Source organism: Hyperolius riggenbachi, chromosome 2, assembly GCF_040937935.1.
Source record: "Hyperolius riggenbachi isolate aHypRig1 chromosome 2, aHypRig1.pri, whole genome shotgun sequence".
NCBI classification, from domain to species: domain Eukaryota; kingdom Metazoa; phylum Chordata; class Amphibia; order Anura; family Hyperoliidae; genus Hyperolius; species Hyperolius riggenbachi.
In genome coordinates this window covers 411358491-411381075 of record NC_090647.1, presented here as the reverse complement: position 1 = coordinate 411381075, position 22585 = coordinate 411358491, and the positions used below count along the sequence as shown (strand labels likewise).

The following is a 22585-nucleotide window of genomic DNA, read 5'->3' as shown; positions in this document are numbered from 1 at the left end:
GTAAAACTGCATGAAAACAGATTGTTGGAATTTTTTTTTTTTTTTAAACCAGTATTTATATAAGTGAAACATGTCTAGAAATTGTCTGGCTTTACATAAATAGATATTTTGGAATACTGTTTTTTTGGGTTTTTTTTAATTAATGCTAGGCAAAGGCACTTAAGCAAGCCACAGCAGTAATGTACCATTATACAGTAGCAAGAAAAAGTATGTGAACCCTTTGGGATTAAATGGATTTCTGCACAAATTGGTCATAAAATGCAGTCTGATCATCTAAGTCACAATAAGACAATCGCAGCCTGCTTAAACTAATACCACACAAATAATTAAATGTTTCCATGTGTTTATTGAACACACCAGGTAAACATAAAGACAAAAGCAATACCGAGAGCCCAATATAAGTGTAGTATGCAAAACAAGGGGTTGGAAATGAAAAGTATATAATGTATATATACTCACAAACGTGGGTTACTGCCTAGGTAACCACTTATAGGCAGGTGAGGAGATTACACCTGTCCTCACTCAAGATTAGAAGTCGCTCTCTGTAGATAAGGAACAATGGGGATCAACCCCTCCACCAGGGGTGGATATTGATTATGTAAGAGTGAATAGAGGCGTCAGCAGGATAAAAGGTTCTAAAAGGCTTAAAATCCCTCAGGAGGTGGTGGTGGACTCGCCTCCCCGAAGCAGACAAGATAGTCAGTTTTATGACAACAGGTTTATTAATATACTCCAAAACAAACAGTGCAACGCGTTTCACGGGTATGTTCCCGCTTCCTCAGGCAATAAACAGATAGGAGTACACTGTAAAGAGAGAGACAGATAGCGTGTCCTTAGACTAATGTATATGTGTGCTGATGATTTTTGGTGTACAGTTATGTTAACGTGAATAATGGGTAAACAATGCTGTGGTTAGAGGTATATTGGGAGAGGGGGTGAGGGGCTGTGCGAGGATTGTTATAAGAGTAAAAATCGTAGTGAAAAAAAGGAGGGGGGGGGGGGGGAATGTAAAAGTATGTACAAGTATAAAAAGAAATTAATATATAAAAAAATGGTCCTCTCTTAAATTAAACTTCATCTTATACACTTTTTTTTTTTAATATTTTCTTTTTATACTTGTACATACTTTTACAACAATTTCTTATGTCCAATATTATATTAGACCATTTATATTATTTTTTTTTTATATGTAGACTATTATATCTTTGTATGTCAACGATTAATTATGTCCTTTATGCCTACAGTCTTTTAGGGCACAAAGATGCACCAATATGCACTTTATGTCTGTTAGAATGAATGATATTTGTTATCTATACTTTTTCCCCAAGCAGTCTAAAAAATAACCACTTGGGGGCGTGCTCAGGAGGCCACTGAGCAATACTAGGGAGTCTTGCCTTAAACTCCTTGCTAAATGGGTACTGATCCTGGCCAGGATTCGAACCCTGGTCTCCTGTACCAGAAGCAGTGCCCTTGACCAGTACTCTATTCAGCCTCTGAATAGATACACTTTGCACACATTTGTTTATTTTCTGTTCCCCGAAGTTATACAACCACATCCCCTCTTGCTATTGGCCCAACATAGGTTACATAACCTGCCCCCTGCTCCTATTGGCCCAAAATAGGTTACATAACCTGTCCCCTGCTCCTATTGGCCCACAAACACGCCTTCCAGCTTGCCTCCTTCCCACCCATAGAAACACATTACCCGCCCATCACACAGCCCCCACCTCTTATGAACCATGCAATTGATCCACCCATATACTCTTAGGTATTTAAACTGATCTCCAGACTCACCGGTACAGAGGCGCTATTCGTGACCTTGAGACTATACTGGTGAGACTGTTTTCCTGCATTTTACTACATTTGATTGCATTGTGTTTTGTCACCCTTATTTTCTCCCTAACGCCCCCCCCCCCCCCTTTTTCACTACGATTTTTACTCTTATAACAATCCTCGCACAGCCCCTCACCCCCTCTCCCAATATACCTCTAACCACAGCATTGTTTACCCATTATTCACGTTAACTATAAATCAAAAATCATCAGCACACACATACATTGGTCTAAGGTTACGCTATCTGTCTCTGTCTTTACAGTGTACTCCTATCTGTTTGTTGCCTGAGGAAGCGGGAACATACCCGTGAAACGCGTTGCACTGTTTGTTTTGGAGTATATTAATAAACCTGTTGTCATAAAACTGACGGTATCTTGTCTGCTTCGGGGAGGCGAGTCCACCACCACCTCCTGAGGGATTTTAAGCCTTTTAGAACCTTTTATCCTGCTGGCGCCTCTGTTCACTCTTACAACACCATGTAAACAGTCACAGTGCAGGTGGAAAAAGTATGTGACCCGTTGGATTTAATAACTGGTTGGACCTCATTTGGCAGCAATAACTTCAACCAAACGTTTCCTGTAGTTGCAGATCAGCCGTGCACAACGGTCAGGAGTCTTGACCATTCCTCTTTACATAACTGTTTCAGTTCAGCAATATTCTTTCGATGTCTGGTAGGCCTGAAAGATAAATCGAATTTAAATCGAAATCGCGATCACAATTTCGGAATCGTCAAAGCTGCAATTATCGCGATCACGTCATTTCCACATGGGGGAAGTTTGAAGAAATGTGCTTGGCAAAACTCCGGGTTCCTGTATGTCACATGACATACAGGAAGTATTCCGTGCATTAGAGGCTATGTCCAGAACTGATGCAGTTTGGGGGACAGAGAAGCAGTTTGGGGGACAGAGAAGGCACAGAGAGACAGAGAGAAAGGAGCGGGCACAGAGACACAAAGGGGGCAAGACAGAGACCCAGAAAAGGCATAAAGAGGCAAAGGGGGCACAAAGAGAGACAGAGGAGGGAACAACTAGGCAAAGAAGAGGAACAAAGCTTGATTTGAAGGAAATCGTGAATCGAATCGAAATCGCAATTTCAGACAGAAATCGCTCAATTCAATTTTTTCCTAAAATCGTTCAGGCCTAATGTCTGGTGTAAATATCTTTCTTGAGGTCATGCCATAGTATCCCAATCGGGTTGAGGCCAGGACTGACTGGGCCACCCCAGTAGACGTATTTTATTCTGTTTAAGCCATTCTATTTACTTTGGGTTGTTCTCCTGTTGCAAGACCCATCTTCTGCTGAGCTTCAGCTGGTGGACAGAGGGCCATAAGTTCTCCTGCAAAATGTCTTGATAAACTTTGGAATTCATTTTTCCTTCGATGATAGCAATCCATCCAGGCCATGACACAAATCAGCCCCAAACCATGATGCCCCCACCACCATACTTCACAGTTGGGATGAGGTTTTGATGTTGGTGTGCTGTGCCTCTTTTTCTCCATACAGTGTTGTGTGTTTCTTCCAAACAACTCAACTTTGGTTTCATCTGTCCACAGAATATTTTGCCAGTACTGCTGTGGAACATCCAGGTGCTCTTTTGCTTTAAACTTTAAACGTGCAGCAATTCTTTTTATTTTATTTTTTGGACAGCAGCGGTTTTCTCTGTAGTATCCTGCCATTAACTCCATTGTTGTTTAGTGCTTTACGTATCGTAGATTCAGTAACATGGATGTTAGCATATGCCAGAGAATTTTGTAAGTCTTTAGCTGACACTCTAGGGTTCTTCTTCACCTCATTGAGCATTCTGCACTGTGCTCTTGCAGTCATCATTACAGGATGGCCACTCCTAGGGAGAGTAGCAGCAGTGCTGAACTTTCTCCATTTATAGACAATTCGTCATACCGTGGAGTGATGAACTGCAAGGCTTTTGGAGATACTTTTATAACCCCTTCCAGCTTTATGCAAGTCAACAATTCTTAATTGTAGGTCTTCTGAGAGCTCTTTTGTGCGAGGCCTTATTCACATCAGGCAATGCTTCTTAGGAAAAGCAAACCCAAAACTGATGTGTGTGTGTTTTTTTTATAGAACAGAACAGCTGTAAACAGCTCCAATCTCATCTCATTGACTGGACTCCAGCTGGCTGACACTTCGCTCCAATTAGCTCTTGTAGATTTCAGTCTAGGGGTTCACATACTTTTTCCACCTGCACGGTGAATGTTTACATGGTGTGTTCAATAAAACATGGAAACATTTAATTATTTGTGTAGTATTAGTTAAAGCAGACTGTGATTGTCTATTTTTGTGACTTACATGAAGATCAGATCACATTTTATGACCAATTTGAGCAGAAATCCACATAATTCCAAAGAGTTCACATACTTTTTCTTGCTACTGTATGTAATAAAACACATTTTGCCAAGGCAATTTTAAATGTCTTCACTTCAGATTATATTGTACATGGTAATGCCAACCATTCCTCTATAAAGCCATATTATTGCCTTCTGTAGCAATTTAAAGAGTATAAGACACATGAAGATTAGATATGGTAGGCACAAGTGAAAATAAAGTATTTTCCTTTAATTGTAGATGGCAAGCAGAGGAGGCCTCCAAGATGAGTGACCACCCCCCACCACCTAACAGCCCTTACATGAACATAATCTGCGTCAATAGTATACAGCAGGAGGACGTGTGCAGTGAGGCCGGTGAAATAGCCATGCTTCCTTTTTAAGCCATTTTGTGGCTAGCGGCATCTTCTGGATGCTTAACATCCCACCTCAGACACCAACTAGTGCCGCTTTTGGCCACTCCCTGAACAAGGTGTAAAGATTAGCCCAGCTCTCCCTGTGCTATGCTGGGTAGCTTATCATGGGATCTGCATGATTTGGTGGGTACACTTTGGTGGGTAGACCTGTGGCAATGTGCATCTCTACTGATGGTAGTAGTCAATGTCTGAGGGGGGGGGGGGGGGGGGAAGGACACCACAGAATGGGTTAAAAAGGAAGCATGGCTATGACTGCAGCTATGACTCATTGGTCACATCCTCCTGCTGTATACCTTTGAGGCTGCAGAGTAGGTCTGTAAAAAAGCTGTAATATGTATTTGTTAGGCCCTCCTCTGCTTTCCATAAACAGCAAATTGTGCCTGCCATCGCTAACCGTCATATGTCTGCATACGTGATTGTCAGTGGAGGCTCGGTGATGCATTATTCCTGAATACACTCACACTCCTGTGGCGGCCTGAAGAGAGCTGGTCCTACAAGTCTACTCTGGTACAGAGTACATAGTCAATTCACTAACCTCATCCTATCCCTCAGATGAGTGCAGAATCTAACCCCTACCATAGCCATTCTCTAACGTCAGTACACATACTAAAAAGGTGCCCATTAACAATCCAATTTCAGGCCCACCAAAAAAGGGGAAAATGATAAGCAACTCAATCAGACTAAAATAATTGTTCTGAAATACAAATCAACTTAAAGATTGCACATCGATCGGCACCATTAATAGTACCCAATCTTATCAATCCTACAGTCAATAGTTTGGGAGACTGTACCAATTTTGAAGAAACAACTTAAATTTGTAGATTTTTGAAATAAAGTGACATACAGAAATAAAGATGTTCCACAATAGTGAAACACTATAGCATACACATAATTTGTGACAATCCTGTTCCTTCTATGTAGGGATGACAAATGGGGGGGGGGGGGGGGGGGATTCAATTAGTCATTTTAAGGCTACATAATTCTGCATAAACAATTAGTATAATCTTGCATCAACTGTAAAGGACAACTGAAGTGAGAGGGAAATGGAGGCTGCCATACTTATTTCCTTTTAAGCAATACCAGTTGCCTGCCAATCCTGCTGATCCTCTGCCTCAAATACTTTTAGCCATAGCCCCTGAACAAGCATGCAGGAGATCAGGAGTTTGACAATATTGTCAAATCTGACAAGATTAGCTGCATACTTGTTTCTGGTGTTATTCAGGACGTTACTGCAGCTAAATAGACCAGCAGGACTGCAGGGCAACTGGTATTGTTTAAAGGGAAATAAATATGGCAGCCTCCGTATTCTTCCCACTTCAGTTGTCCTTTAAGGATCAGCAGGACAGTCAGGCAATTTGCATTTAGTAAAAGAAAATAGCCTCCATTTCCCTATCACTTCAGGAGTCATTCAATGGAAACAATTCTCATCCTGTAGGATCAGAGTGGTCGAATCTACAGGGAGTCAAATGGGAAAAATCGATGTGTGTATAGGCACCTTTAGTTTGAATGTAATAATAATAATAAAAAAAAAAATTGGATGAAATTTACTAATCAATTCGTTAAATTCTATGTGGTATATCCTTTGGCTCAGCAGTATGCAAATATAATCAACTCATTTTCATACTTAAAAGTAAAAGGGTCAGTAAGACATATCCTGAGTGCCTACGCTTTTAAACTGTGCATTCTTTTTGCCACATTAGTCTCATGGCAGTAAGGCTGCAAATAAGCTGCAAAAAGATTGAGGCTAGGTTCACAGTAGGGCATTGCCTTGCAACAATAAAGTGGTATTGTAGATTAATGCTGTGTTACCGTCGCATAAAGTAGGTACAGTAAAGCATACATTCAATGAAAAGTATGCTTTCCTGTACCTGGTAACATGTGCGTAAGGTAAAGCACTGCAGCAGTGTGTTACAACAACGCTATTGTTACAATGCAATGCTAACTTTGCACTGTGAACGCTGCATATACTTCTCATTGCAGTGTGAAATGCTGCGTTCTAAGACATCATAATGCAGCACTGCAGCGTCAGACTGTGAACCTAGCCTTATAGCTAGTCTAATTGAACAACCTTATCAACAAACCTTAACAACATTTATGTGGGAACACGATGGAAAAAAGTAGCTGTCAGACTTTAAATCATGGAATGTGCCCAACATGCGATTCCAAATGTAACACATTGCGCATTTTGGTGTGCTCCCTATGTCTTTACATAAATTAACAGTTCATTTTCCACTGCACTTGTACTAAAATAAAAAAAAATAAAAAAATACGAAAACACAGGTAAATTTCCTTCCAAATACACATTAGGCCTGGGACCCACTAGCAGCACTTTTCTTAGCACTTGTGATTTGAAAAGCTCTTGCTAATGAAGTGCAATGGGGGATTTAAAAAAATAAAAATAAATCTCACCCCCCAAGTATGATCACACCCATAGCTTTACATTAGCAAGAGCTTTTCAAATCACGAGTGCATACAAAAGGCTTAGAAAAGTGCTGGTAGTGGGTTCCAGGCCTAATAGATGCAAGCAAGCAGCAATGAGGGAGCAGCATAGCGAGCAGCACAAGAGGAAAAAAGGAATACCTACTTTCTGCAGCTAGAAGTCCTAGTAAGGCAGCATTAAGGCAGACAAAATACAGAATTTAAAAAATTGGATATTAGTTGCAGGCATTGGCAAGCAATTTACTCTAAGTAGACAAACATTTATCAATACCTACTGTGAGCGATATTCTCAGAATTACACTCAATCACAAATTCAATGTTTTTGATTGAACATGGCTAAAATAGTTTTAGACACTGGAACCCCATTTATATCTTTAAAGCTAAGTTCACAGTGGCTGTTGCGTTCCCTGTAGCAGCAGGAATGCAAGGCAAACTAACTGGAAAGAAGCGCTGCACATTATCTGCATGCAAAGTCGCATACAATTGAAGAGTATGCTTCACAGTAGCCCACATGACATTAACACACATGATTTGCAGTAATGCATTGCATGCACTGCAATACCATGCCACACTCCACTGTACCATAACACACCCGCTGCACTGTGATCCTCGCATAGGTAGTACATTGCAGCGTGGTGGGCCTCATAACGGAGCGACTGTTATGACCCACCGCAATGCACCACTATGAACGTAGCCTAAAGCCAGGTACACACAACTATGATTGGCTAATCACTGACCATTTTTACTACCTCCATATAGTGTGAAAGCTTACCTATAAAATCTGTTCATAACAATCAAAATCTGTTGACTCTCCTATTACATGGAGGTGATAAAATTGGCCAGCGATTGGTCAATCCGAATAGAAAGTGTGTACCAGGCTTTAGTGTTTTCCCTACAATTGGTCAACCACAGGCATGATCAATAACAGTGAAAAACAGATTCATCTGGTGGTTGACTGACAGACTGCATTAAATCTGCAAGCAAGCCAGAATTATTAGCACCCAATAGACCAACGTTACCTAGCAGCAATTACTATGGCCTCATTAACAGAGCATAGCTACCCTAATACCCTGCACAATTCCACAACACCATACCCTCAGGTGCAAAATACGATTGCTTCTCAAAATCTAGCATGTGCCCCCCCCCCTCCCCAAATTACAAATCTCACCCTTCCACGGTCTCCTACTATGCCTTGCCTATTGACAAACCTAGCACAATCCCGGATACCTCTCGCTATTGCATTATTCTCTTTACCCTGATAAACCCACCAAACTATCATAAGCTTCACCTAGTGTCAAATACTACTACACTCAAAACTAGGCAATTTGCACGGTTTAAAATTAAATAAATAGTTCAGGCTTTATAGCCCTCTCACTTCAGGCATGATTTAAATATGTGGGCGTTCAGATTATCTAAAGCCCTTGGGTCTACAGAGACTTATGAGCTAACAAAAGTCAAAAGGCTTTACTCACCTGGGGCTTCTTTCAGCCCCTAGAAAACTATCTGCCCCACACTGAAGTTCTGCCATGCTCGAGGCTGAGGCTGTCAGTGGCTGGGAGCGCTCTGCACAGTTCACAAAGACTTGTTCACGAGAGACACGTGGCCCACCCACACAGGCGCAGAAGACTGCTTATGGAGGGGACAGTAGCAGCCTCGAGCACAGAGGAACTTTATCGTGGGACAGATAGACTTCTAGGGGCAGGAAGAAGCCCCAGGTGAGTTAAGCCTTTTTCCGTTTTTTTAGCGCATGAATCCTCAAGGCTAACTTGCCCAACACACATTTCTAGATCATATTTAGGTAACTTAGATAGGTCTTTTCGCAGGAAAGCAGAAGTAAAAAAAAAATATACATAACTTAGCATGCTGTAGCGCCCAGCCATGAGTAGCTGAATTAATGGGTGCGCAGCTTGACGTGATACAATTACATAAGGTTCATGCTTAGTGTTATCAGTAAAGGAATTCTGCTCTAGTCAAAAAACATAATACAGTGTGATGAAGCTCAATAAATAGAAATGATTCTGTAGTATGTTAGAACTTACAGTATAACAATTTCATAGTTTGAAGTATTTTTTTTTCTCATTTTCTTTTTACAAAACCAATAAATGCTATTTTGACAAGATTTCCCAAAGGATTTCTAGGCCCCTTTTGCATAAGCTGCGTAATATGTTGGCGCTTTATAAATAAAATAAATAAATAAAGCTCTCCCGTTGTGCATAAGCTCCACCCCTCAGCCAAGATAAGCTCTGCCCCTCTCCTAAGTAAATCTCCACCTCTCTCCCTCATCAAGAACTAGTAACCTCCTTCTTACTAGCCCCCAGCACCCAATGATGTTCCCTCTAATTTTCCTTTGATCCCCCAGCAACAGCAAGTGTCCTCTCTTTCTTCACTCTCCAGTAGAAACCAGTGATTTCTCTTTCAAATACTGTGATAGCAGGAACACCACAGTGAGGAGGCAGAGTGAGCTGGAGGCTACATTTCTCCCATAAGGCAGTGCATTGCCACGGCACTCCTTCCTACAGCTGGCGTGGAAACCTCATTTTGAGCCAGCAAAAGGGAGAGGGTAAGAAAATGAAAAAAACTTCTAAATGTCAATTACTGTACAAAAGAATGTTTACACCTTTTGACAGCTTTTTATATCCCGTCTGTATAGTCTCTTTAAAAAAATGTTTTCATTTATAAAAAAGCTGTAATAGCACGTCATTTATTTTTTGTTTCTCTGGGAAGTCAGAAAAGGACATTCACACCAAGAGGTCACAAACTGGGGTAGAATCGTCATTCTAACAGCACTGTCAAAACTTGGATATCTTGTTTCAAGACGGTGTTCAAGAAGTGTCCTGGAGCGCAACCAAAGGTCAAAAAGAAAATTGGCGTGCCAAGGTCCTCACCCCAGTACCAGGGGGTCACAACGATAAATCCACAAAAAGGACCGGCACCACACGAAGTACCACATTTTTCGGACTATAAGACGCACCTAAGTTTAGAGGGCAAAAATCTGGAAAATAAAATATATTCTACACTGTGGTGCGTCCATGGCCCAGGAGTGTCTTATGGACCTTTCCTACCCCCAATACGTCTCTAAGATACACAGCCAAGCTACACTAACCCCTGCTGCCCCTTTCAAACTATACTATACTACACTTCACTAACCCCTGCTCCCCCCCCCCCCCAGCTGCACTGCACTGTACTACACAATCCTCTGCTTCCTCTTCCTCCCAGCTTCACTGCACTACATTACACAATACCCATCCCCACCTGCTACACAAATTAATCAATACAAATACATTTTTAGGATATCTCACCAGCCTGGGTGACAGTAGCTGGTTCTTGTCTGGGTGTCCATGATTCTGAGGTGCATAGTGGGTGGTGGCAGCAGCAGCAGCGTGATCCACAGTGTTTACAGCGGCATTGGAGCAGCCACTGTAATGTCCTGCAATGCTGGCCCTTTGAGCCGCCTCCTCCCTTATGTCCGACATCAGCCCCCAGCAGCGCTATTTACAGCGGCCCTTTGATCCTCCTCCATTGTCCTGTATCAGTCCCCCATTAGCGCTATTCACAGCACTTCAAAGCGACACTAGCAGCCGCTGTTATTGCCCGCAATGCTGGCCCTTTGATCCTTTGTTTCATCCTGCCCGGTAATCTGTGTGATCTCAGCCCACAACTAAATTCAGTCGCGATAGCGGCAGAGTCCTCTGATGCTTCCGTACAGCCTTGTTTACTTGCGTCGCCCCATGACCTGACACGCACGTGCGCTGAATGTCATAAGGGGGCGACAGTAAACAAGCCTGTACGGAAGCCTCAGAGGACTCTATTGCGGCTGAATTTACTTGTGGGCTGAGATCACGCTGATTACCGGGCAGGATGAAACAAAGGATCAAAGGGCCAGCATTGCGGACAATTACAGTGGCTGCTAATGTCGCTTTGAAGCGCTGTAAATAGCGCTAATGGGGGACTGATACAGGACAATGGAGAAGAAGGAGGATCAAAGGGCTGCTGTGAATAGCACTGCTGGGGGCTGATGTCGGACATAATGGAGGAGGATCAAAGGGCCAGCATTGCACGACATTACAGCGGCTGCTCCAATGCCGCTGTAAAACAATGTGGATCACGCTGCTGCTGCCATCCATTGTCCACCTCAGAATCATTTTCTGCACAAGCGCCAGGATGGTTAAGAATGCTACATTCGGACTATAAGATGCAGTCACTTTTTCTCCCCACTTTTGGGGGAGAAACGGTGCGTCTTATAGTCCGAAAAATACGGTACTTCTAGCTTCATACAATCATTTGGCAACTTGATAAAGGCTATGAGAAGCCGAAAAAGCGGTCTGTTGCTGTCATGCTTGCATCAATAAAACTTTAAAGAGCTATAAGTACTTCATGTGGTGCCGGTCCTTTTCTGTGGATTTTTCTTGTTTCAAGACTGAACATTTCACAGCTGGAAGATCAGCCCCGCAGTGGACGCATCCCAACCTCAACTGACCTGTTGACGGCAGTGACAGAACGCGGTTCCTGAAGCTGCAGACAGCGGAGGACGGCGGCGTGGGAGCGATCCGAGCATATGGGGCTGGAGGAAGCCCCAGGTATGTATAAATCTTTATTACTATCAGCTCTGAGTTCTTTAAAGCAACCTAAAAACAAATAGATACTAAGCTATGGAGAGGAAAGGCTCTGGATCCCATAGAGCCTTCCTGGTTCTCTCTCCATGTCCTTGTTCCCTATAAGTATTTTTTTTTTTTTTTTAAGGTCACGAATGGGTTGCTTTTAAAGGGATACTGTAGGGGGGTCGGGGGAAAATAAGCTGAACTTACTCGGGGCTTCTAATGGTCCCCAGCAGACATCCTGTGTTGGCGCAGCCACTCACCGATGCTCTGGCCTCGCCTCCGGTTCACTTCTGGAATTTCTGACTTTAAAGTCAGAAAACCACTGCCCCTGCGTTGCCATGTCCTCACTCCCGCTGATGTCACCAGGAGCGTACTGCACAGATCCAGTATGGTCTGTGCCTGCGCAGTACACTCCTGGTGACATCAGCGAGAGCGAGAACACTGCAACGTAGGCGCAGTTGTTTTCAGACTTTAAAGTCTGAAATTTCAGAAGTGAACAGGAGGCGGGGCCGGAGCATCGGTGAGTGGCTGCGCGGGCACAGGAAGTCTGCGGGGGACCAATAGAAGCCCCGGGTAACTTCAACTTATTTTCCCCCGACCCCCCTACAGTATCCCTTTAAGGACAAAGTCGGCCTTTATTTCCAGAGCCCAATGGAGCTAGGTCAATGGGTGGCTTATAATGGAATCTGAAAGACTCCTTTAACAAGTAGGTTCCGAGACATCATTCAATTCCACCCAAAGGGCCTGTTTCCACTACAGGCAGACTCTAGATGCAAAATAACTGACTCCAATGAATGTCTATGGGCCTGTTTCCACTAAACACGATTTTTCTGATGCATATTTCCCATAGGCACTGGAGTCCGATTTCTGCATCCAGAATCCACATGTAGTGGAAATGAGTCCAAAGAAAATAAGCATAGGGGGATATTAATAATCCTTACTCTGCCCTAAAAATTGTGAAAAGTAAAACAAAATAATAAAAACTCAACTCCTTCATAAAACATTTTAATAAAAAAAAATATCCTAAAATTACATTTCCAAGTTCTAACTATTGTAATCACCAGGTTTCATCTGTCTATATTGTATGAAGATCCCACAGACTATTAGAGTTGACATTCCAATACTATATGGAAATGAAAAAGCAAAAATATATTTTAATCTCCTGCCAGAGCACCCTATTAGTCTGCTAGCCTGACCAATGAGAATTCTTCCTGCTGAGAATTTGAGTAATCATCAGTTTGCCTCTTGCAATACAAACCTTCATTCAAGTCAAAGGAGCTTGGGACAAACAGTAAGAGATGAACTGCTAGGACTGCTAGTAAAAAGGAGCTTCAGATTGGCAAATGCAGTGAGCAATCAAAGCACTGCCTGCCAATTAAAAAAAAAAAATATCAGATTGCCCCTTTAAATATAGTGATATATATATCTCTCTCTCTCTCTCTCTCTCTCTCTCTCTCTCTCTCTATATATATCTATCTATATCTATATCTATATATATCTCAAAATATATATATATATATATATATATATATATATATATATATATATATATATATATATATATCTATATATATCTCAAAATATATATATATAATTTTTTTTTTAATATACATAGGTCCCAGCACGTGCTGCACAAACCATTAGGAAGCATGTGTTCTAGCCTTGCTCGTGTCTAATTAGATTGAAAGGTGCATTCCCATTGTTGGAATACTCGCACCAGCAGAACAGATGTCCATAGTTTATTAGAAAGAAATCTGAAGGCGCTGCATGGTGTATTATTCATTACTCACTTATTTTTCAAATTAAAGAGACACTGAAGCGAAAAAAAAATTATGATATTATGATTTGTATGTGTAGCACAGCTACGAAATAAAACATTAAGATCAGATACATCAGTGTAATTGTTTCCAGTACAGGAAGAGTTAAGAAATCCCAGTTGTTATCTCTATGCAAAAAAGCCATTAATCTCTACGACTTTCAAAGTCGTGGAGAGGGCTGTCTTCTGACTTTTATTATCTCAACTGTAAGTGAACAGTTTTCTTTTTATCTGCCAGAGGAGAGGTCATTAGTTCACAGACTGCTCTGAAAGAATAATTTTGAATGCAGAGTGTTGTGTAATCTGCACATATTAGATAATGATGCAATGTTAGAAAACACACTATATACCTGAAAATAAAAATATGAGAATATTTTCTTTGCTGATAATCTTCTAGTAATTATTCATAGTACACAACCAATTCATTATATCATATTTTTTTTCGCTTTAGTGTCTCTTTAAGACATTATTGGCTTGTAGAATGATACCTTGGTGAAAAGCAAACTAAATGACATTTGACCTATCTAAATTAATGTCTACTCAAAAGACAAGAACTATAAGCAATATATTACAGACAGCATCTGAGACACTTATATGGTGAACATTACTTTTAGTCATGACTCACTGAATAAAAACACATACACAGTATTAACTCAATAAAGTGTCTGACACATAAAAGATTTACTAGACTGTAAAATTCTTAGACAAATATCACTTCATGTGGGTATCACTATAAGTATATAATTTTCACGTCTATCTGCTGTCAAAAAATGGATACATAGTGACAGGAATGCCTCTACTAAAAACACACACACTCTGAGGACCACAATTTTTTTATAGCCCTAGTGCAACCTTTGATAGTTTAAAATAAAAGCATCTGATATTAAATTTGCACGAAGTTTTGTACATTGGTACTTTTCACAAATATTTTTAAAGTACCTGTTTGGCTGGATCCTGTAGGTCCATTTCTGATGGCATGACTATTTTACTTGACAGAACTCCTCCATTTTTACACACATATAGGTTAATTCACTAAGCTGCACTTAATGACAGCAGTGAGTGTCATAATTCCCTGCGCACGCTATGCAGCCATAGCGTGCGCATTTAAATTACGCTTGGCTCAAATAGCGCTTTGTTATACTTAATTAGCGCTTCACTTGAACCCACCCGCCTGTCAAGTGACAGTCAGGCTATTGTGCTAATCAAAGTGCAGTAATATCGTACTTTGAAGCTACTAGACCCGCTGGGCTCCAGGCAGGTTCAATGGAGCGCTCATTAACGAAGCGCTCTAAACTATTTGAGCCAAGCGTAATTTAACTGTGCACACTATGGCTGCATAGCGTGCGCAGGGAACTGTAACACTCTCTGCTGTCATTCAGCTGCGCTGCTGTAGCACCTGTAGCTTAGTGAATCAACCCTTTATAAATGAGGTTAGAGAGCTCAAAGGGAGCAGCAGCTGGTATTGGTGTGACCATAGCTGCCAACCCAGTTCGTTTTACTGAGAGATTACCTTTTTGTAACCAGCACTGTAGCTACTCAGCACAACAGATCTTCTAGTCTCTAACTAATGTCTTTATAAAAGGTTAAAAAACCATGAGAAATTATTTTTTATTGCAGGAGGGCAGGATGAGGAAGGGTACATGTGGTTTTTAAAATGCAATGAGGAGGGAGTGGGAAAGGTTCAAAGCTTTATTACACACTGAGTGGAGTGACAAAAAAAAAATGTGGTGCCAGCCACAAAGAATAATCATCTAAAAAGAAGGTGGGGTCAGGGGCGTAACCAGAAATCACTGGGCCCCCCCTGCAAAACTTTGGATGCCCCCCCCCCCCCCCAAAAAAAAAGATTAGATTGGAAAGGCAGGCTAGGCAGCAGCGACACTCACTCAGGCCTGGGGAACACCAGGAGTATTTCTGAGCTTTTTGAGTTTTTGAAACCTCCTGCTAATGTTATCCTATGTGTCTATGCACACTGGAGCGATGAGGTTTTGTAAAAAAAAAAAAAAAAAACCCAAATAGCACTACATTGGGAAGAGCTTTTGAAACCTCTAGCGTTTGGGGAGCTTTTCTGGTGTGTCTCAGCCCTAACTCTACTTCCTCTAATCAGGAAGTAGAGTGAGCGGCGATGCAACAGAGGACTTGAGCTCTATTGCAAGGAACCCTAAAGAGGTTAGAAGTTCTGTGTTTCCTGCCCGTTGCTGTAATTTCTGGAGAGGGGGCGCTGAAGCGGGGGGGGGGGGGGGCGATATGAGAGGGGGTGGGGGGGAAGGCACCCCTCCCAGTGGCTGTGTGCGCCCGCTGCTCTCCCTCCTGGCCCTAAAAACTGCCCTGATCAGACCCAGAGCCACTGAGCTCCCTCTAGGCTTCTGTCCACCACGAGCCCCTCTGCAGTCGCACCCATAGCAGGGGTGGTTGATAGGAAAGCAATTCATACATAATGCAGACAGCCAGATACTTTAAATATATTTGTTGCAAAATTTAAAATTCAGAAAACTTGAACAATTGTGCATTAACAATTAATTATACATTTCTGATATCTCCAGTACGCTTCTGCATAAAATTAAAAACAAACACTGTAAAAATCAAGTATATTCCAGATCCCTTTTAAAAGAAACTTCATTTCCTGAAAATCTGTCTCCAGTGACTGTAGGTGCAGGGCTAGCAAGCAAAGAAAATAACAATTCACTTAAAGTAGACCTAGACTGCCCCCTGTTGGACAATAAAACTACAGCTGAGCAAAATTTACTCAGAATCAGGATCAATTGTATTTGGCTAAATAGGTTTAGGCCCCGTTCACATTACAAACGCGGACGGGCACGCACGCAGAACGCAACGCGTACAAACGCACGCCATCCGCGTTTGTATGCGTTGCGTGACTGATCCCATCACTGAAAAGTGAATGGGACAGCCATGCGTTTTGGCAAAAAATGCGTGCAACATGCGTTCCCGGACCGCACAGGTCCGGAACGCATGCAGTGTAAACATCAGACATTGCACTCTATGCAATGTCTGATGTCGTGCGTGTCGGCCACCTGCACGCGTTTCCAAAACGCGGCTGGAAACGCGTGCAGTGTGAACGGTGCCTTACACTTTATCCAATCCAAACATTTGCATAACGCTTTTCTCCTGTCAGACTCACAGCACTGAAGAGCTGCAGCCAAGTCTTGCCTTGAACTCCTAACTGAATAGGTACTGACCCTAGCCAGGATTCGAGCACTGGTCTCCCATGTCAAAGGCACTCCCCTTAACCAGTACACTATCCAGCCACTTACAAGGTATTTGACTTGGCAGTTGCTTAATAGACAGACAAAACAAGGACACAGTGTAGATATCACAAGTCAAAGACAGTATATAAGTTAAGTAAATAGTAAGCACAATGAGACGTGTTCATTTTTAGTTTTGTGCTGCAATGCTTTCCAGTCCAAGCAGTTTTAGCGTGGTCCTGCATTAAGCATGGCTATCACCTGAGGGAAGAAGCTGTTCCTATGCCTGGAAGTGTTTGTTGCCACTGAAATGCAACTTACTCATAAAAGCATAAGTTGGAAGATAGACTGAGCAGGGTGAGAAAGGTCAGAGGCAATCCTGGCTGCTTTCTTTCTGCACTTGCTAGCGTAAAGATCCTGCAGGGAAGGTAAGCTACAGCAAAATCATCGTTCTGCCGATTGGATGCAGCCTCACTTTTTCTCATATGGAGCATGAGCCAAACTAGATCGTCATAGTTTCTGTCACGATGACCCCAGTATAGAACTGCACCATTAGTTTTTGTGGTAGGCCAAACTTTTTCAGCCGCTGGAGGTGGTACATCTTCTGTTCCATTTTAAGTTGTTGAAGATTGTGGACCCAAGAAATCTGAATGAGACTACTTGGGACTGTGTGTGTGGTGTGTGTGTGTTCTCTCCACGGTCTTAAAGAGAACACGAGGAGGCATGAAAAAAGTTAAAAAAAAGAAACCATAAAACAAACATACTACCTGCTCCACGCCACCTCTTAGAAGAATTTGCGTTGCTCCACGCCACTCTCCATGGCCCCGTTCATCCTCCGCAGCCGGTGCAACCTCCCATCACCAGTGGTGGAAATCCAAGATAGCCACAACCCTGAAGTACTTCCTGGGTCACGCCTTAGCTGCTAATTGGAGGAAGCTGGCGGGGGAGTGAGGTGAGGGAGGCTGGGAAGGAAGGTGGTGAAGGAGGGAAGCGAGCTGACAGAGGCAGGGGAAGCGAGGTGATTGACGGCTGGAAGGGTGAAAGGAGGATAGCGACAATCAGATTGTCGCTAGATTGTCACTAGCTTTGAGTGGAGAGAGCCCAGGGGGGACTGACAGCGGCACCAGAAGGACACAGAGGTAGTCATTGGGCACAGAACATGCCTCTGTGTCCTATAATCTATTTACAATCCACCTTGGGTACTCTTTAAGAGCATTAAAAGACAACTGAAGCTTCCATGTTTATTTCCTATTTAGCAATCCCAGTTGGTTGGCAGCCATGCTGTTATATTTAGCTGCAGTAGTGTCTGAATCACACCAGAAACAAGCAAGCAGCTAATCCAGTTAGATTTGACAAAATACCAGTAGCCTGGCAGCCCTTCTGGTCTATTTGGCTGCAGTAATGTCTGAATCACACCAGAAACAAGCAGGCAGTTAAATCTTGTCAGATTTGACAAAAATGTCAAACACCTGATCTGCTGCATGCTTGTTCATGGTCTATGGCTAAACGTATTAAAGGCAGAGGATCAGCAGGACAGCCAGGCAACTGGTATTGCTTAAAGGGGAACTGAAGAGAGAGGTATATGGAGGCTGTCATGTTTATTTCCTTTTAATCAATACCAGTTGCCTGGCAGCCCTGCTGGTCTATTTCTCTGCAGTAGTATCTGATTAAAACCAGAAACAAGCATGCAGCTAGTCTTGTCAGATCAGACTTATAAGTCTGAACCACTGAAACACCTGATCTGCTGCATGCTTGTTCAGGGGCTATGGCTAATAGTATTAGAGGCAGAGGATCAGCAGGGCTGCCAGGCAACTGGTATTGTCTAAAAGGAAATAAACATGACAGCCTCCATATACCTCTCTCTTCAGTTCCCCTTTAAAAAAAATATGGCAGCCTCCATATCCCTCTAACTTCAGTTGCCCTTGTAAAGGTCATCTGCCTCTAATACTTTTATCTCTAGTCCCTGAACAAACATGCAGCAGATGAAGTGTTTCTGCCACTTTTGTCAAATCAGACAAGATTAGCTGCATGCTTCTTGTGTGATTCACACATTACTGCAGCCAAATAGACCAGCAAAGCTGCCAGGCAACCAGTATTATGTAAAAGGAAATAAATATGGCAACCACCATATCCCTCTCAGTTCAGTTGTCCTTTAAGGGTGGCCACCTTGGCACTGAAGTTACTGGTTTCCTCATTTAAGAGAAATTGGTCGGTATGCTTCTGGACAACCGGGCCGCAGTAGCCTATGTTATGCATCATGGTGGAACCTAACACTCTCTAAACTCCTTTCTCCACAAGCAGATGCAGGCAATGACTGCCAGAGGGCATAAGCCCTGGTTTAAGCTACGGAAAGTAGACCTCTATGGCTTTTTTTTTTCTTTCCTTTGAAGCTTGTTGGTTGCTTCTGCACATCCACCGCCTGAGTGTGCAGCTAGTGACTCCTTTGCCCTCCCCACCATGACATATTTGACAATGCAATAGTCCGCAAGAGGAGAGGCTGTAGAGGTGATTGGCTGTGCATTTACCTAGCTCCGCCCGCTGATGGTCCAATGAGAGAGAGAGAGAGGAGTGGGGCGGGAGCTACAAGAATCAAGGGGTTCCAAGTCACGCGTGAGGTCAGGCATAGTAGAGCACACTACATTTGCTGCAAGCTACCTCTCAGGTATTTCTCCATTTTCTACTAACTCTCGGCTAACCCCTTTGACCTTCCTCACTATAGCACATAGATGCCACAGGCATCTTCTTGCTCATCACATCACTATCCTCTTGGACAATCTCTCTCTTAACTTTTCTATTGCACCACAACAGATGCTGCAGGCTCCTCTCGGTGTCCCTCCAGCTCACTCTACCTCCCTGTCTTCTCCACAGACTGCACATACATGGCTGTTGGTCTAGAAATCTTGCTGAACTCCTTTACAGAGCTCAGTCACTATTACCTCACTGTATGTAACAAGTCTGTGCACATGCACTTTGTAGCACGCAACTACTGCCCTCCACTCCTGTTATTGGGTTTTCACTTTTCTTTGCACTTTCTACCTCGCTTGATCTATGCACTCTTCCACTTCATGCATTTATTATTAATTACTGAGTCAGAGGTTATCCTTCCTTTTTCATTTAAAATTCTTGTTACTTATACGATTGATGGTAAATGCACCTCATCAATTCTGCATTGTATTTATCAAATCATATACAGATATATGTTTTTTTAGACTGGCAATGATGAATCTCATCAATTTCATAATATGGAGTATGATTAATTATGCACCATTAAATTTAGTGATCACAAAGGGCCCCCCTTCTCTTGTTTGGGTGTACTCCTTTTTAAAATGTTTTTAAAGTGTCCCTGCAGGATATGGGAAGTTTGGTTGCTCCACGTCCTGTATACACCACACACACACACACCCACCTCATTTGCAGGACTTTTATATTGCCATTACTGTGCATGTTCATTTGTTCATTCATACAAATACTGTATATGTTAATTTGGACACCTGTAAACCATTTATTTTCCAAGCTAAATAAGTCAACTTTTCCAAAGTATCCTTGGCAAGTGACTCACTCGTCCCTCCTCTCCCCCATTAATTATTATTATAATTTTTTTGCACAAGTTTTGCTTCTAAATCTTTTTTATTAAACAAATTAGTAAGGATTTACAAAATAGAGGTGGCAATATAACAGAAATTAAAAAGTACCAGTACCAGGCTTAAGTGGTAGCTGGGTAACTAGGTACCTCGGGGACCTTGGTTTTGACAATCTTCAACTCCCCTAGCTCCACAGACACTCTGACCAACCTTTACATTGTAGGGTTTAATGGCTCAGGTGAAGCCAGGGCATTAATATGCAAGTGTGGCCAGCACATGGCAAAAGGTTGGTACAATTCTCTAGCTGGTTCTGCAGTTCTGGGGATATACAGTGGAGGAAATAATTATTTGACCCCTCACTGATTTTGTAAGTTTGTCCAATGACAAAGAAATGAAAAGTCTCAGAACAGTATCATTTCAATGGTAGGTTTATTTTAACATTGGCAGATAGCACATCAAAAGGAAGATCGAAAAAATAACCTTAAATAAAAGATAGCAACTGATTTGCATTTCATTGAGTGAAATAAGTTTTTGAACCCCTACCAACCATTAAGAGTTCTGGCTCCCACTGAGTGGTTAGACACTTCTACTCAATTAGTCACCCTCATTAAGGACACCTGCCTTAACTAGTCACCTGTATAAAAGACACCTGTCCACAGAATCAATCAATCAAGCAGACTCCAAACTCTCCAACATGGGACCAAAGAGCTGTCCAAGGATGTCAGAGACAAAATTGTAGACCTGCACAAGGCTGGAATGGGCTACAAAACCATTAGCAAGAAGCTGGGAGAGAAGGTGACAACTGTTGGTGCGATTGTTCGAAAATGGAAGGAGCACAAAATGACCATCAATCGACCTCGCTCTGGGGCTCCACGCAAGATCTCACCTCGTGGGGTGTCAATGGTTCTGAGAAAGGTGAAAAAGCATCCTAGAACTACACGGAAGTAGTGAATGACCTCAAATTAGCAGGGACCACAGTCACCAAGAAAACCATTGGAAACACATTACACCGCGATGGATTAAAATCCTGCAGGGCTCGCAAGGTCCCCCTGCTCAAGAAGGCACATGTGCAGACCCGTCTGAAGTTTGCCAATGAACACCTGAATGATTCTGTGAGTGACAGGGAGAAGGTGCTGTGGTCTGATGAGACCAAAATAGAGCTCTTTGGCATTAACTCAACTCGCTGTGTTTGGAGGAAGAAAATTGCTGCCTATGACCCCCAAAACACCGTCCCCACCGTCAAGCATGGGGCTGGAAACATTTTGCTTTGGGGGTGTTTTTCTGCTAAGGACAACTTAATCGCATTAACGGGAAATTGGACGGAGCCATGTATCGTGAAATCCTGAACGACAACCTCCTTCCCTCTGCCAGGAAACTGAAAATGGGTCGTGGATGGGTGTTCCAGCACGACAATGACCCAAAACATACAGCAAAGGCAACAAAGGAGTGGCTCAAGAAGAAGCACATTAAGGTCATGGAGTGGCCTAGTCAGTCTCCGGACCTTAATCCAATAGAAAACCTATGGAGGGAGCTCAAGCTCAGAGTTGCACAGAGACAGCCTCGAAACCTTAGGGATTTAGAGATGATCTGCAAAGAGGAGTGGACCAACATTCCTCCTAAAATGTGTGCAAACGTGGTCATCAATTACAAGAAACGTTTGACCTCTGTGCTTGCAAACAAGGGTTTTTCCACTAAGTATCAAGTCTTTTATTGTTAGAGGGTTCAAAAACTTATTTCACTCAATGAAAATGCAAATCAGTTGCTATCTTTTATTTAAGGTTATTTTTTCGATTTTCCTTTTGATGTGCTATCTGCCACTGTTAAAATAAACCTACCATTGAAATGATACTGTTCTGAGACTTTTTATTTCTTTGTCATTGGACAAACTTACAAAATCAGTGAGGGGTCAAATAATTATTTCCTCCACTGTATAGGAGAATATAACACAGAGGATAACCTTGAAGGAGAAAACTAATGTTTAAAAATTAACTTTTATTTAAACATGTTAACATGTCAGGACACTATACTACCCAATTAGTGAACAACGTGAAACAATGGGTTGGGAGTACGAGGTCATTGGTATACGAATACTGCCCTTCACACATTGTATATTTATTATAACCCCACACAATAACCTACATGTTTTGTCTCCTTAATTGAAAACTTCGTCAGGGGTGACCAAAGTGCTAAGTGCTAGAGTGCAAAAGTGCTAAAATAACAAATACATTAATATCATCACATAGTACACATATTGGATAGGCAACTATAGCAAGATCAGCCACTACCAGCAGCCAAATGAGATCAGACCGCTCGGCTTGCCCTTTTATAGTGGAATGGTGGGCGCAAGGGATGCCGAGAGGG

The 22585-nt window shown here is 42.3% G+C and overlaps 1 protein-coding gene across 17 annotated transcripts in view; it reads right to left on the bottom strand.

The window, feature by feature from the left end:
• Positions 1–22585, bottom strand: part of CASK (calcium/calmodulin dependent serine protein kinase) — a 461253-nt gene that overhangs the window by 197064 nt on the left and 241604 nt on the right. For 13 of the 17 annotated variants that reach the window (XM_068269833.1, XM_068269836.1, XM_068269834.1 and 10 more), the window contains exon 11: positions 7175–7192. The exons of the other annotated variants lie outside the window; for them this stretch is intronic. In XM_068269833.1, coding sequence (XP_068125934.1) covers positions 7175–7192 — 18 coding nt within the window. The remainder of the gene's footprint in view (positions 1–7174; positions 7193–22585) is intronic. 17 annotated transcript variants of the gene reach the window in all.